A 16,099-nucleotide genomic window follows, 5' to 3' on the forward strand; every position below is an offset into this window, starting at 1 on the left:
TTTTAGGCCATTTTTGCAATATTGTTTGCCAGCCAAGATCCTATTCCCTTTGCGCCGCTCCGCTGGCGTTGCATCGTGTACTGCAATATTCCGCCCTTTGATCACTAATCGGCTTATTAGCTCGATCCTTTTTCTCGCTGGCGATCGATAGTTACTTTGCGTTACTACGCTACTTTACGATTTTCGCTATTCTGCTTCACAGCGCGCAAGTACCGTGGCGAAATATAATCAGTCGGCAAAAGCTTAACAGACAAATATTCAATAAACAAATGCCCGTTCGAATTACCAAATAGGTTAATAAATTCCGAGAGAAATTCGATTGTGCTTTGCAAGTTTGCGAAATTGTCAGAAAGGTTCGTGCTCATTAAGCGTATCTATTGCTTTGAAAGTCTATTGAATGTTATCTCTATATATTCCTCCGCGCCCCGTTCACGAGCAGTTCTTTTTTTTCCACAATCTAAAACGGCGATGTTTAACAATTGTTACAGCGGAGCACACGATGAATGTAAAGCGAGAAACAAAAGAGCGGAGTAATTGTAATTTCTTAACTCTCGTTTTAAAAATGAACGCAAATGTCAGTTCCTTCTAAACCAGAAAGAAATAGGAATCGCTGTGAACTTTAACAGGTGAATATATGTATTATTTTCAATTTTCTCCTCATTTACTGACGCATGTAAAATATATAATCACTCAAAGCCCATAAACTCAAAAAAACAAGTAATAATCTGCTGTTACAAATTTTAGCGTTTTATTTATTAGAAATCAGTCTGTATAAAACGGAAATTGTTCAATTATATTATGTATACTTTATATTATATCTTAAATATTATATTCAAATTAGATACATTTAAAATTATTTAAATTATATTTTTATATAATTTAAATCTTTATGTCTCACATAAATATTAATAAATAAAATAAAATATAAATAAAAAAATTTATAAATAACTTTTTTATTTAATTTTTCAAACATTTTCTTGCTATAGTATTTGAATTGCGAATTTTAAGTAAAAATAAATAAAATAGAAAAAGAATAAATATAAAATTAAATAAAAAAGTATGTATGCATATACTTACTCTCTGAATTCTTTGAAATAGAATCTCACTATATAAAGAGTGAAAATTCAACCACTTTTTCAATCTTGAAAAAGTCTGTCTCAATTTTCAATTTTTAGGAGTGAGATTTTACTCTTTAGAGTGACAATTCACTTTAAAAGATTTAGAGAGAGAGTATACAACGAAATAATAAAATATAGAAAATACGTACTATTAATTATGCAATTATTCAGGATGAATTTCAATCGAAATTATTGCGTTTTCCCTTATAGAAAACATAATAGAAATATCGAGAATAATTGAATAATTCAGATCGGAATCCATTCCGAATAATTCTACAATACATGCCGAGGGCACGTATTATTACTCTCTAATAAAAAGAATAAACAAACAAAATAAACAAACGTGGAAAGAGAATAAAATCGAGTCTGTATGTACGTACAACGAAATTTATTTCTTTTCAAGTCGAATTCATATTATTCGACATATAATCTATCGATAGGCGATTCGATATTATGTGAGAGACAGAAGCGTGTGCTGAAAAGTAGCTTTGGCTACACTGTAGGTTATGTTGCCAGAGCTGCATCAGGTTGCATGCATCGTGTGCAATTATAAGCAAAATAATTTAAATATGATATCAAAACGTAATATTAGATAGTTTGTAAGTGACAGTTCAAGTAGTTATTTTAACTTATAACTTCGTACGAGAAATATCACCAATTTTAACGTAAGTTAAGATGTGTTGCATTTACGAGTAACCTCTGAACCAGCAAAAACGCGTGTTTTGTCAAATCTATTTTATTATTTTCTCCCCTGAAGATGGATGAGCAAGCGTGTCCACGGTGTAAAACCACCAAATACCGAAATCCATCGTTAAAGTTGATGGTAAACGTCTGTGGCCATACATTATGTGAGAACTGTGTGGATCTGCTCTTTCTAAAAGGTTCGATTCTATTTTCATGAATATTTATTATATTTTATTATATTTTATTTAATGAAAATAGAGAGTGTAATTTTAATAATGTTTACAATTAAATTATTTAGGCTCAGGATCGTGTCCAGAATGCAAAATCCCACTGAGGAGGACGAACTTTAGAGTTCAAATGTTTGAGGATTCTATGGTTGAAAAAGAAGTGAATATACGGAAACGTATCCTACGGGATTTTAATAAAAGAGAAGAAGACTTTTCCACGTTAAGGGAATATAATGATTATTTAGAGGAAATTGAGACTGTAATATACAATCTGGCCAATAACATTGATATAGTTGAAACAAACAAAAGAATAGAGCAATATAAAAAAGATAACAAAGAACAAATAGCAAAAAGTAAAGCTAAACTTGGCAGAAACGAGTACGAACTAGAAGAGATGATAGAATTGGAAAAGCAGAAAGAGGAAGAAAGAAGGATAGAAATTGCAAAGGAAGAAGTTGAGACAAAGAAGAAAAAGATTCGCGAGAAGGAAGCTCTGATCGACGAGCTAACATTCTCTGATGCAAATGCTAAAAACATCGTTGAATCGTTTGCTTCCGCAATACAGACGCAGAAGAAAGAAGCAAAAGCCTTATCCTCCATTAGGGCAACACAGTTTAGTACAGGAATTAAATTTGGTAATCAAGGAAATCAGAACTACACAGTGCCAAAGATAGAAGAGGGACCTCTCTATTCTTACACGCCTATCTGGCAACAGATAGAAGGTCCGTCACCACCCAACTGGCGAGAACTCCAAGCTCGTGGATATGTTTCACATATACGTAACGAATGTCAGGTTGAAAGAGCGGGAGGATTTAAGGCACATGTTGCATGCTTACGAGCATTGCAGGAAGCGATGGCTGGTCTCTATCATAATCCTTCACAGCGACAAGCAGAATTTGCAACCATATGACTATACAAAATATTTTCAAACAACAAATGTGATATATTTTTGTTTGTCTTAATTTTTTTAATAACATTAAATACTGTTTTAATCAGCTGTCAAATTAAGAATTATGGTTTCCATTTGTCATATAAAATACATGTCAATTCAAAATTTGTTCATACAGTGACAGTGCCTTGAGTATAAATTGATGTGAATGTGACACGGTATAGCTCAAATTACCAAAGCACTTTTGTCATCAGAGAAATTTCTGCTTTGTTAAATGTATATATATATATTTCTCATTTTTAAAATAATTTTATTGTTTAATAATAAAAATAAATCTTGTGTCGTTATATTTAGACTGGTATCCATTCCTTTGCGATTAGATAAGAGAAGAAAAGTGTGTGTTTCTTAACGAAAATGTATTATGTTACGCTTAACAAAAACACAACATAAAATTTATATTGTTACTAATGTCGAAATATTGATTAATTTATCTCAATTTATTTGTAATAATTTACCATTGTGTCATATATAAATTGTGTAAATATAAAAAATACTTTTGTCAAGTATATAATTACGTATATTATCCGAATCCTTACCCACTGTTGCTTTTATAAATTGCCTATTAGGCCCGCAGATGGCAGCGTTAGCCTCATGATATATTAAAAAAAGATATTATAAAAATATAAAGACATAAAAAACATATTTTTCGAAAAGAGAAAAAAATAGTTAATTTATTCGGAAATTTGACATCGTAAGTATTAACAAGAAAAACTGCAAATTATTATACCGAATATATTGCAGATAAATATGTAAGAATCAAAATCATCATTCACATATGTTAAAATGTGATATGTTAAAATATGACTATAAGAAAGCATGAAGTTATAGCATCTGCAAAGTGATTTTTCTGCAATAGCTAAAATATTTGCTTATTTTTTTAAATTTTCAAACTTTCCAAAGATTTTGATTAAACAAATGTAAATAATTAGTACGAATTCAATAAATTAATTAAAATACATAATAAATTACATAATTGTCATTTTACATCTATAAAGCGGTCCCTAGACGCTTATTATTATTATATAATTGTTTTGTATAATATTAATAATGTTTTAAACAATTCAAAGTAAACAATTTGGAAGTTGAATATAGCTCCAGACACGATAAATAATATTGTGCAATACCAAATATTGTGCAACAATATTGACCATTTAGGTCAATTTTTTTTTTTTAGAACCATCTGCTAAAATAATGAATTAAAATCAATATAATCGAATTCCGTTTTGTTATTATACCTTGAAAATACAAGATCTTTAAATGTTTTATGTTTAGTAAATAAAATATGAATTTTATTTATTCAAATTAAAATATATATGTTTTAATAAAATAATAAATATTAATATGCTTTTGATTGATTATTGTAGTTATTTCGCATACATATGTAACTTATTTTTTCGTTATAATTCATAATGCTGTTATAAAGTTTGAAAGTAGAATGATTTTAGTAAGTCCAAATTTGATGGAAAATCATTTTTATGGTTTTATAATAAGATACGCAATTAACACACATATCTTCATATACCGAGATTATATCGGGTTTAATTCCATATTATACTGTTATAAATTACACGTACGACATGAGTGTTAAGATGTGGAACAGAAAGTCGCGGATTGGCAGATAATATCTTTGTAGCGCATAATAAAGATAAATTTGTAATTCAGAAAATAGCAACATTGATTTGAATTAATATTATACCACAAAAATATATTTAAATTTATCCCAATCACATAAAATATTAGTAAGATCCAGCTTAACCGTTTAAGGAATTTATTCCGTTGTGCATTTACGGTCCTAAGAAATTCTTTGTTTAATACTGTTTATTTTTATATTAAACTTGTTTCTTAAACAAGTAAGATAATTTAAGCGCAACAGAAAGTTAAATATTTAAAATCACTCGCATTTGGTATTTGCCATTGCTTGAACAAATTTACGTACTAACGTTATGTTTAGCGTTTTCCTCTCTCACTTTCGTGTTTTTAATGTAACAAGAGACATAATTTTTATGATGGCAATGCCCTTTTTTTCGAAATATAAAAAATATTTCTTTCAAAGAAAGTCATTGTTGATTATTCAGAATATCCCTATATGTGAATTATTAATCATTTAATTACCGTAACAAGTTCTCCGTCACCTCGTTAGACAGAAAAAAATTAAATTACGTTTCTGAATTGTTTTAAAATATTTTAAAAATAATAGTCACAGCCAACTTTTGTTCCTAATTAATTTTTGTATCTGTCAAAAGTGGCATCTTATTGAAGCAGCCGAGAATAATATTTTCGAGCGATACACGGAAAAAAATAGCTAAAAATTTCGCTGATTCAGCAAATCAGTCGTAATATACGGACAGTCAATTTTCTATAATATATCATAACAAAGTTGACAGTTGAATAACATCAGCGATTTGTTAAACCATCAAATTTTCTCAGTTATAGACGTTGAATTCGCAGTAAGTTTTAACTTTGTTATACCACTCAATCTATTTTTTTTCCGTGATTCTTATCATATTTATCACCATGCGCTAGTACGCAAAAAGATACACTGTTAGTATCAATACAAGTTCATAATATAAAATTATATCCAATTTGAGTTATTTTTAATCATTTCTATAGATCGCCTATTCAATGTGTCGTTAATTTACATAACTAAAACAATGGAGTTAAACAATTTTATTGAAAATGTATTAAATTTGACTCGAACATAGTTAATTATCTGACTAAGTCATACGTCAATATGAGTTTTTATTTTAAAATTAATTATAAAAATGGATTGATTTACATTTTGACACATATGGAAGTGAAAAATAACAAAATATTATTTAACTCGAGGGATTAAGTTGCCATTGCTGCTTTGATATCTAACAGTACACGGTGCGGAATATAGCGGTATATTTCAAACGTCGGTTTTTGAGTTCGAGATGATTTCTCATCTCGAGCGACGAAACGGTTCGAGGCGACGCAGAATAGCCGCGGTCGCGTTTCACGTTAAGTCGGATTCGGTGAGACAAACGCGAGTCCGAGGAACGAATAGCGAGCGAGCGAGCGTACGCGCTCGCACCGTCCCGTCGCCGGTGTGCCGAAATGCTTAATTAGCGCGAGTGGAGCCTCGGAGGCTCTTCAACGACGCGACCAATCGGTGAGCTACGAACGTACGGCGACTCCGCCCACCATGAGAGCCCCGTTGCCCTTTTCCTCGTGACTACCGGCAGTACCGGCCACAGTCCGTACGCGAACGTTCACGGAGCGTCGTCTCGGTCGTGCCGACTCCGGTTGTGGTTCGCGACGTCTGTTCTTGCTTCGCGACTTTTCGCCAGCGTGAAAGTTTTGTCTCGAAATTCAAATTCCTGAGATCTCGTTAAATCTCCTCGCATATCCTCCCGCACTCGCTCGGAGGACCGTGCGAGATTTTTCGGAGCGAGAACCGATTTGTCGGACGATTTACAGGAGCCGATTGGCTCCGTCCGCGTTATTCGATTGCGTCGCTGTAACGGCATTCGAATCGGTCGCGCGTCGTCGGAAACATGTAAGACGAGACGAGGGACCGAAGCTGGAGAACTTTCGTCCGTCTTTCGAACACAGAGGCAGAGCGCGAGAAAAGGTGACGCGGCGGGTACCGCGGAGTGTCGATCCGCTCCGGTCGCGCGCTCCGAAATCGCTTGGTCCTGGACACGCTCCGTCTCTCTCTTTCGCGCGCGATCTTCGGCGATCGGAGATCTCACAGCCCGACGTTTCGCACGCCGATATATCGCTCGCGTTCGCGGAAAGAACGATGCGAAACACGGACCGTCGTCGGCGGCGCATGTAAGAATGCGAGGCTAAGAAGGCAGCACGAACGGCCTACGTAATCTCTTCTCTCCTTCGCGCTTACCACGAGAAGATTCTACTTCAGGAATTCGGCGGTCAAGTTAATAGAGAGAAAGAGAGAGAGAGAGAGAGAGAAAGAAAGTCCACACGGGATCGCCGCACGCAACAACTTACGCTCGTCATGTCAATGAGCTACCTGCTCGTGTCTTTGCTGATCGTCGCGTGGCAAAGCGGCGCGCAAGCCAACTGGTGGTGAGTCGAAATTGCAACGTATCTTTTACAGCTAAACGAACCGGAACACCAAGAGGGATTCGTATTTAACGCGTCGTCACTAAAACGGAAGCGCGTGACACGATTGCTAAGGAGTTTATTAAACCCTGGCTGCCAATCTGTGTTAAAAAATTATTTAGAATATTGGAATATTTATTTATGTGAGAGAGTAAAAACTTTTAGAATATTTTAAACTAAGGTTGGTATCAAGTCATACTAATAAAATTGATATAAATATATATCATTAATGACTTTTGACTTTTAATCTTTACCTTTTTTTAATGATAGATGCGGAGCAGTTGTAAGAGAAAATAACACTATATTTATTAGGTATCGCGGAAAGTTTATGTCGTTTTTTATAAACAAGAGATGTTTATAGGAGAAAAAACGGCATGAATTTTCCGAGGTACCTAATACATATATAAATAAATAGGTAAATTTGTTATATATTCTGCCTTAGTAACGCCGAGTTAAATATTATGTTATCCGATTTCCAATTTAATCAATTTTAGGGAGGATATAATTTTATCTCGCGATGAAAACGATCGTTGAATAGAAAATACGAAAATAAAAAATCTACGACGATATCTGAAAATCGTCTTAGTTATTCTGGCACTCTTTAAATATCCTTTAAACTCTCATATTGCTACAAGACATTTCGAACTGCGATTGAGCGAGAATTTAATTAAATCTTCTGACTATCTCGTTGCGCATATTCCTACATAAATCTAATACTTTCACTACTGAGACGTCGGTTCTATTTATAAAAATATAGATAAAACATTAATTGACAAGTAATTGTAAGCAAATAATCATCATTTATAATTTGAAAAATTTATAAAATTCATAATTTGAAAAATACACTAAGTAATTAAAGATTTTTTTCTATAAAGTATATCATCTAATTCTGCACTAATTTGAAATCTTTTTCTTTTATTAAACAATAAAATTAATCTTTTTCTTTTATTAAACAATAAAATTAATAATAAAAACGCTATAATAACAAAATATATTATGATAATTAAAATATCATTACATGTGTAATGCAATTAAGTTTCTTTTTCTTATTGAAGATCCTTAAAAGAAAGATTCTTCTTGTCAGAGGTGATGTACAATGATGCTTTAAAAGAAAAGAAGTTAATAGCACGTTGGACTTTGGAAAGATATCGTTATTATTTATCAAAATTAAAAAGAAGTTTATCCAGCTTTATAATATCATTAGCGTGCAATTGCGTGGATGATCAGGGAATGCATTCTCTAGCAAGTATCATCTCTATCTACGGTAATTTCCTCCGGGAGACGAAGGTAAACTTGTCTCTCCCTCAGCTCCCTCCCTCTCTCTCTCTCTCTCTTTCTCTCTCGTTATCCACGAGCACTTTGGTCGCGACTGGCCAAACAAATGCGTTCTTCACTGCAGATAAATATCTTCCGCGAGTTCTGGACAGTCGATTATTTTTATTGACACGATGATCGCGCGTTGATGCCGCCGGTACTCGCGAAAACATGGCGCATTAGCGTTACGATACACCGCCACGGATGCATCACGCGAGAAGGGAATCCCGTCCACGGGGAATACGCCGGCTTTCTTCGTGATTATTCGAACGGCAGCATCCCTCGAGATGTTCCCGCGCGCGCGGACCCAAAGTGGCATATAAGTAGCGAGTTATTACAAGAGTTATGCTCGACGTCACTCAACAGCGAGTTCAAGGACGAATATCGAAAACCGCAATTATATACTGTCATAATCACGAAATATTTGCTTCGCCTTGAGTGGCGGTCTTTTTGAAAGGGAACAGAGACTGGCAATTTATTTGGTACGTAAAAGAGGACCGATTTAGAAAGTAATTGCATTAATTCTTCTTATTAATACGTAATTAATATGTATGGAATTTTGAATCGATCGCATAATTAGCGATAAATTTTCTTGATATCTCCCTTTCTAATTTTTGCATCGATTACAGTTACAAAAAACGGCAATATTTTTTTCAAGAAATATTAAACATTTTAATTCAACACACAAATATATCAAAATAATAGGCTATTCGAGTTAAACTAGATGTCAAAAATTATAGGAAAACAAAATAAAGTATAACAAAATAATATCAAAAATATAATAGTACAAGAGAAAAAATATCAAATATATATCAGATTCATTCTATCTGATGGCATATGGAGATTTATCTAAAGTTTCATTCATTATATCAGCGTGAGATGAAAGTCGAATATTTTTCTTCGACGATTACTCGTGTTTAAACATCTCTTTACTTTATCGCTTGAATCGAGCACTGATCAAGTTATTGCACAAAATTGCTTTTTATATCGTAACCGAGGGATTCTCGATCGTAATGATTAAAGAAAGTAGGACTCCAATATCGCGGGGCAGATAAGATTGATCAGATGAAGAATATGAATGATGTCGAAACGCTTTCGGCGTAAATTTGAGGAATAATATTCATCGACGCGCCGGACAGTCGTCGATAGTTACGAATCCATAATGGACGAATAATCCCCTTCGATCGGTCGAGCCGCCGCGAGCGAGATCGGAGGAAGCCCCGGCAGTAATGGCTATACGCGAGTGTACCCACTATGGTGTATAGGTAGCGACAACGTGCCCCTACAATCTTAAATGAGGAAGAGAGCGGTCGATCCTTTACGGTCGAGCATGATTTTCTACCCAGATATTTCATTTCCGACAAACCCGTTCCCTCGGGCGATTAATCGCCCGCTATCGGTGCGCGTGGCGAATCCGCCGATTAGGGTCACCGATACGCCGATATTGGAAAGTATCGACCATCTACTTCGCTTTTAACATCGATTGTACGGCATAATGATATTTAATTTAATATACTCCGATGAACGATACTCTAATACCGAACTGTAGATTTTTCTTATATTATACTGAGAGAAATATGTACTAAATTTTAATAAACATTTCTTTGAATGGTCCTAGCCGATTATTTACTAAACGTAAACATATATATTTATTTGGACAAAAATAATTTATTTGATATAGGAACCATTAATTTTATGTATCACTTTTTTTATTTAGTAAATATTTCGCAATTGTTAATATAGTACTATATAAACAAATATTTATTAAAATTTAGTAGATTTATTCTCAATGTAAAAACGAGACAAATGATGCAAGTTTTCCTTGAATTGTTGTTTATTTTTCATTGTTAGTTTTTATTCTTGATTGATTGATATCTATCAAGACTTTCTTAACACGTATCTCGTAGCATTGATAGTTTCATTCTATCGAGATAGACAGACGAGTAATAAAAATACCAATACATTTTTTCAAAAACTGTAACTGATTTTAAGGAAAACATTTCGGAGCGCGGTTTGTGAAATCAGAAATGTATATAAATTCGCATGAAATAATTAAGATTTGCTTCAACCGGAAAAATAATAATTCTTTATAGTTAATTAAATTAATTAAATTAATTTTCTCCTTATAAATTTTATCAAATTAAAAATATATACATGGAAAAAAATTGTAAGAATAAAGAGATAATATGTGAGATTAAATCACGTTAAACTCGATCTCATATATTATCTCTTTAACCTTATGATATTTTTTACATCTATGCTATATGTTTTTCACTACTTTCCCTTGTAATATTATAATACATTATATGGTCTTAACTTCTTTTAAACCGGAAACATGCGACTTGTGATTATCTATTCAGTTAAGTATCGACAAGTATCATGTCGATCGTTCTCTCAAAGACTATCACTAATATCTTAGCTATCGGCTATCATTAAAGAGTAACTTTCCTAAATTGACTAAATTGAGGAATATCCTTTGAGAATCAACTTGACTCTTATCCGATCTTGAAAACTAACGATGCGTACAAATATGGTGCACGGGATATGCGTCGATGAAATCAATCAACTCAAATTATTATCGATTGCTTTTTAGATATAACAATTGTAGTAATATCCTACAATTATTACGTACTCTCTAAATCTGAATCAGTGAATAGTCACTAATTACCCAGTGGCATACTTGGCACTGATAATCAGTGAAGTTCAACTAAAAAAGGAAGAATGTTTGAGCATTATATAATTAAAATACTGATATTTGCATGTTAATTTCAATCTTCCAATATCATTAAATTTAAGCACAAAACAAGGTTAGTTAGATCACATAATAAAGATTAGCTCAGTTATGAATCTCACATTTAATTCACTGATTACCAGTGGCATACTTGGCACTGATATCAGTGATTATCCACTGATTCAGATTTAGAGAGTATCAATTATGAAATATTAAAAAATTAAGTTTCAGGATAGGTCACACAAGAGATCCCCATTACTTTTCACTCGCGGTGTTTGTTTCTCCCTTTGGCTTCTTCAAATAATTCATCAAAGCGTACGATAACGTATGATTTCACGTCATCATTATGGATGTCCATTGTGGACCGGAGTATATCTCGAAGCGAGTCATGAATTTTCGAAGCTTTCGATTCTCGCTGTGGGAATGCGAGAGCCCCTCTTCGCCGTATACCGTATGTATTAATTCAGGGATGCTTCGAGCATGACTGTCTTGATTTTAATGAGGTTTAACGAGGATTTCCTTTCTTATTTTCAGCTTTTGTTTACCATTCGAGCGGCCACTCGATTTATCGATCTCTCGCGCTCTTTTGCGTCCGCGTCCATAGAATCTAACGTGCTTCGGAATTAGACGCGCACCCTCGAGTTATTCCTCTCGACTTATCCAACGAAGGGAGAAACGGAACGATTTACTGCTCCTTCTTTTTCTCTGCGTAAATTTGTCGATAAAAATCTAGGTATATGTCGTTTGCGACATTTTCAATTGTGTAACGAAGCTTTGATTCTATCATAATAAATTATATATCGAATATTTGTACATACAGAAAAATGCATACTGTACGCATATAATAATTATATATATATATACTTCAAGTTTTCAAAAATTCATATATCCACAAATCTATAAGTCCATCAAATTTATTTTAAAAATATATCAATCAAGATTATTAAATTAAAACAAATTTGATTTTTATATAAAGTCTTCTTTGATCGATATAATATTCTTTAAAAGTAAATTAATTCTTGTTTTGAGTATATATAATAATGTATTTTTCTAAAATGTGTATAATATAAGTACATTAAAAATTTTAGTATTTTAAAATTATTATCAAGAAAATATTCTTTGTTAAAGATAATCATTTCTTAAAAAGAAGAAAGTAAAGTGAGTAATAACTATAATTTTCTTATAGCAATAAAATGATGTTTATCTGTATATAACTGTACTGCATGAATAAAATGCAGAAAAATTGAGTTTCTTATGACTGTTTTTACCAATATAGATTAACTTTAATCTTGATTCAACTTTCTCTTCATTTTTTTTTAGTTGTAAGAATTAGAAAAAGATGAATAATAAATTGAACCGAGATTAAAGTTAATTTGCTTTGGTAGAAAATGGTATCGAAGTTAATAAAAGTTAAAAGATGTAAAAATACTATATAGACAGATAATTTTTAAAATTTTACATATTAAAACATAGATATTCGAATTTAATTGCTATAACGTTTTTTTTTTACCATATTAAAAATGAAACTTACAAAGACTAACAGATTATACGGTAGTGAATGGCATTTTCTCAGGCAAAGGATGGCTGACAAGCCGATAAATAAAGAGGTAGTAAGCTCGCCGTGAGCGGATTATAAGTCTAAATACCGAGGCCGAACCTGTCATTTGATGATTGACAAAAATGCGGTAGCAGCCAATGCGCTTGTTCCCGGCTGACGAAGAGGAGCGATCGAGACAAAGACGACGCCGCTATCTTTTGAAACGTCACGATCTTCATAAAGAAATAGAAAGAACGCGGCCATAAACCAACACGCAGGAGAGAAGCACGAGGGTGCAGAAGAGGACCCGGGTGACGGCGAGGGAGTGCGCAGCCGCCGCCGTCGCCGCCGTCGGGGCAGATTTAATAAAAGCGTCTTTATTGCCAAACGCGAGTCTCCGGTCGGTGCGTTATAGTTGCACGCGCGCATCGTCTTTACGACAAGCGATTAAAATTGATATTAACACTCTAACGTTACCCCCGCAATAATCCCGGCCCCGTCGCTGTCGGCAGGCCGCCGGCCATTACCGGCTCCTCCTAAAACGACCCGACATGACGGTCAAGCCGAATGACGATTTTGCGCTTTAATTCTCAGCATTCGTCCGCGCTTTTTTATCGGACACACGACGCACATCCGCCGACGGTGACGACATTGCTGACCGGCGCGGCGCGGGCGTCAAGCAATGCCATCGCCATAAACTCGCCTGTATGGTAAGGCAAGTTTCTTTCCGCTTTGACGCACAATTGTAACGCAATAATGCGCAATAATGTTTAATAAAATCTCGCAAACGAGATGTTTAATAAGTAAATACTTATTGATCGATGCATAATATAGAACGGATAAATATCGACATTATCGACTATCATGTCGGGAATTTATTATGATTAATATTTGGAATTTTTGCGAATTTTTTATACATTCCGCCTTTACATGCTTTTAAACCGTGCATCGATATTATTATTTGGTCTTAAAATACGATTTGTTTACGTCAAAGAGAATGATCAAAAACCACAATCCTCGTGATTGGAAAAAAATGAGTTATTAAAAAAATGTAAAATATAAAGTAATTGTATTTTTAATAGATGTACAGTGAGAGCAGAAAATATTCGTACAAGGAAATTTGTTATAAAAAAAATCTTATTTGTAGAAAATAAACATTAATTGGCAATTTTATACAATGAATACATTCTGTTCTAACATAAACAAACGAGCTTCGCAAGTATTCCTGATTTTAGAAGCTAAATTTCTCGTCTATATGAATACTTTTCGAGCATTCAAATACTACAATTTTTAATTTTCGCTTATTTTTTAGATAATATATTTTGTATAATTAATACACATCTTTTTGGTATATATATATATATATAATTTTAAGAAACATACAATTTATTTTATTCTTTATGAATAAATTGTTAAATATCCAACAAGAAATGATCGTCAATTAAACGTCGAATCGATATCAAATTGACGTTAAAATCACCGTATTTATATTGATTCAATATCAATTCGATGACTCATTTCTCGCTGGATAATATTTACTTTTTAAAAATAAAGTTTTTTTAAAAAATATTTTCTCTGTACGAATACTTTTTGTACTCACCGTAAGTATATAAGTTTCGATGGAACACAGCCAGTCATCATATGTCACAATAATTTTTCAAAACAACACCTTCAAAAGAGCGATAGATTATGCTTGTATTATCTCTTATCTTCCCCATAAAATACGTGTTCGACAAACCGAAAGTGAAAAAAGGGTATTTCGTAATAATTTATTTTTTTTTTTTGAGGACACAAGAATTCTCGGATTCTCGAATATTTATTTTTTACGTTAAGACAAAGACTCACGTCGGTGTGTCGTATTGCGGAACATTGAGACATTGCTCGTTGAAAAGCTAAAGTACATTGCCTGCGAGATTCGATGACGGGATAAGGGCGCACGATCTTGTCGTTATGTGTTTCGTTTCGCGACATATAGAAGCACTTTATAGGGACGACGGATACGTCGCGGCCAATACGACGCGCGTATCTCGTCGTACTTTAGTTACTGCTACTCCCCGCGGTCCTCGTATTTTTTTTATAAGACCCATATAAAAAGTATCGTAATATATGACCTAGCCGTCTCGTAAAAATAAACGGCATCGCCGCCGATAACATGTTCCCCTTCGGCGCGACGTGTCATCCCCTCGCGAAAGCCACCCCCCGAGATCCAGTGACGCTACGCTACGCCAGGCCGAAGGGATAAATCGGGATTATCACGCGTTTCGTTAATTCGATCGTTCGGAATTCGCGCCGGTACCGATCGCGCCTATATAAAATCCGTTCCCCCGTTGAAACCTATTTTTCCGCGTTGGACTCTTGCGGCAACGCTTGCGTTACGTAAGATGAATTTTTCTGCAAAACCCTCGAGCGATCGAGAGGGTACCTCCGAATCCTCGCGTTAATAGTAACCTCGCGGTGTGCGTCGGAAGCCTGAAGGATCATTGGACCACCGCACGGCACGGCACACGGAGGCTTCAATGGCGCACGGCAAAAACCTAATAGCATCCTGTTTTGTTTAGTATTTTTCGTTTTACGTTGAGAGGCGCGTGAGAGAGAGAGAGAGAGGGGGGGGGGGGGGGGAGAGTGAAGCTGCATCTTTCCTGACCCCTCGTCCTGCTGGCCATCTCTTCCTCTCGCTCGAAGAATCTCCGACAAAGGAGGCCGCCGCGAGCTTTGGTAGCATGCCTTCGGGACTCCTTCGGCAATGTTTCCCTGAAGCCTGAGATATATTGTCATAACGAAGAGGCCGGGTTAGACTATACAGGGATACTTCGCTTTTAGTCCTCCGCCTCTTCTCTCTTTTTCCGCGCATTCAACCCCCATTCTTTTCCTCTCTGTCTTTCTTACTCTTTTGTACTCGTCCACTTTGCAATTTTCCAGAACGATTTCATTACGTGAGAATTTTGGTTTTTTTTCTCGAGATGCACGATCAGCCTCGATACGCTGATCTACTCAACAATTACCGTATATCCGGAACCAAATCGATTCAGAGATCGACAAATGATGTAATTTGAAAAGGAAGTAAATAACAAACTAGGTAGTCAAATTGGATGCACGCACAGAATTCGGAAGATTTGAGTTCAAATCCCGGTTGAGGTAATATTTTTCGCAATAAATCATTTACGCGTAGAAAAATACTTATAAGTAATATACTGGGAAAAATGTTTTATTCTATGAATCAACATTTTGTTGCAACAATAAAAATTTGGTTAAAATAAACTGAATAAAAACTTTTAATTAAAATGTATCGAATAAAACTATAATTTTATGCGAATTAAATGATTTAGTTGGTACAAACAAATATTTTTTTTATTTACAAAGCAGGGAATCTATTTTGCAAAAGCAAATATTTTTGCTGTATAAACAAAGTATTTGGTGGCTGTCAAAAAATGCCTCGACTAAATAGTTTTG

The 16,099-nt window shown here is 34.3% G+C and overlaps 2 protein-coding genes across 4 annotated transcripts in view; both read left to right on the forward strand.

Moving 5' to 3' along the window:
* Positions 1 to 1,623: 1,623 nt before the first annotated feature.
* Positions 1,624 to 3,151, forward strand: Mat1 (CDK-activating kinase assembly factor). 3 transcript variants are annotated; one of them, XM_018514526.1, is made up of 3 exons: positions 1,624 to 1,783; positions 1,873 to 1,999; positions 2,101 to 3,151. In XM_018514526.1, exons 2-3 carry the CDS (start codon positions 1,876 to 1,878, stop codon positions 2,937 to 2,939), a joined length of 963 nt encoding a protein of 320 aa, XP_018370028.1. In that variant the 5' UTR covers positions 1,624 to 1,783; positions 1,873 to 1,875; the 3' UTR covers positions 2,940 to 3,151. The 3 variants fall into 3 exon arrangements, with proteins under 3 accessions (XP_018370028.1, XP_018370027.1, XP_018370031.1); XM_018514525.1 differs by having other exon boundaries at positions 1,876 to 1,999; XM_018514529.1 differs by having other exon boundaries at positions 1,624 to 1,717; positions 1,827 to 1,999.
* A 3,315-nt stretch (positions 3,152 to 6,466) lies between these two features.
* The window catches only part of LOC108765693 (protein Wnt-1), a 55,767-nt gene continuing 46,134 nt past the window's right edge, over positions 6,467 to 16,099 (forward strand). Inside the window, exon 1 of the mRNA XM_018514524.1 lies at positions 6,467 to 7,031. Coding sequence (XP_018370026.1) covers positions 6,961 to 7,031 — 71 coding nt within the window. The 5' untranslated portion in view covers positions 6,467 to 6,960. The remainder of the gene's footprint in view (positions 7,032 to 16,099) is intronic.

This window comes from Trachymyrmex cornetzi, unplaced genomic scaffold (assembly GCF_001594075.2).
Source record: "Trachymyrmex cornetzi isolate Tcor2-1 unplaced genomic scaffold, Tcor1.1 scaffold509, whole genome shotgun sequence".
Classification (NCBI taxonomy): Eukaryota; Metazoa; Arthropoda; class Insecta; order Hymenoptera; family Formicidae; genus Trachymyrmex; species Trachymyrmex cornetzi.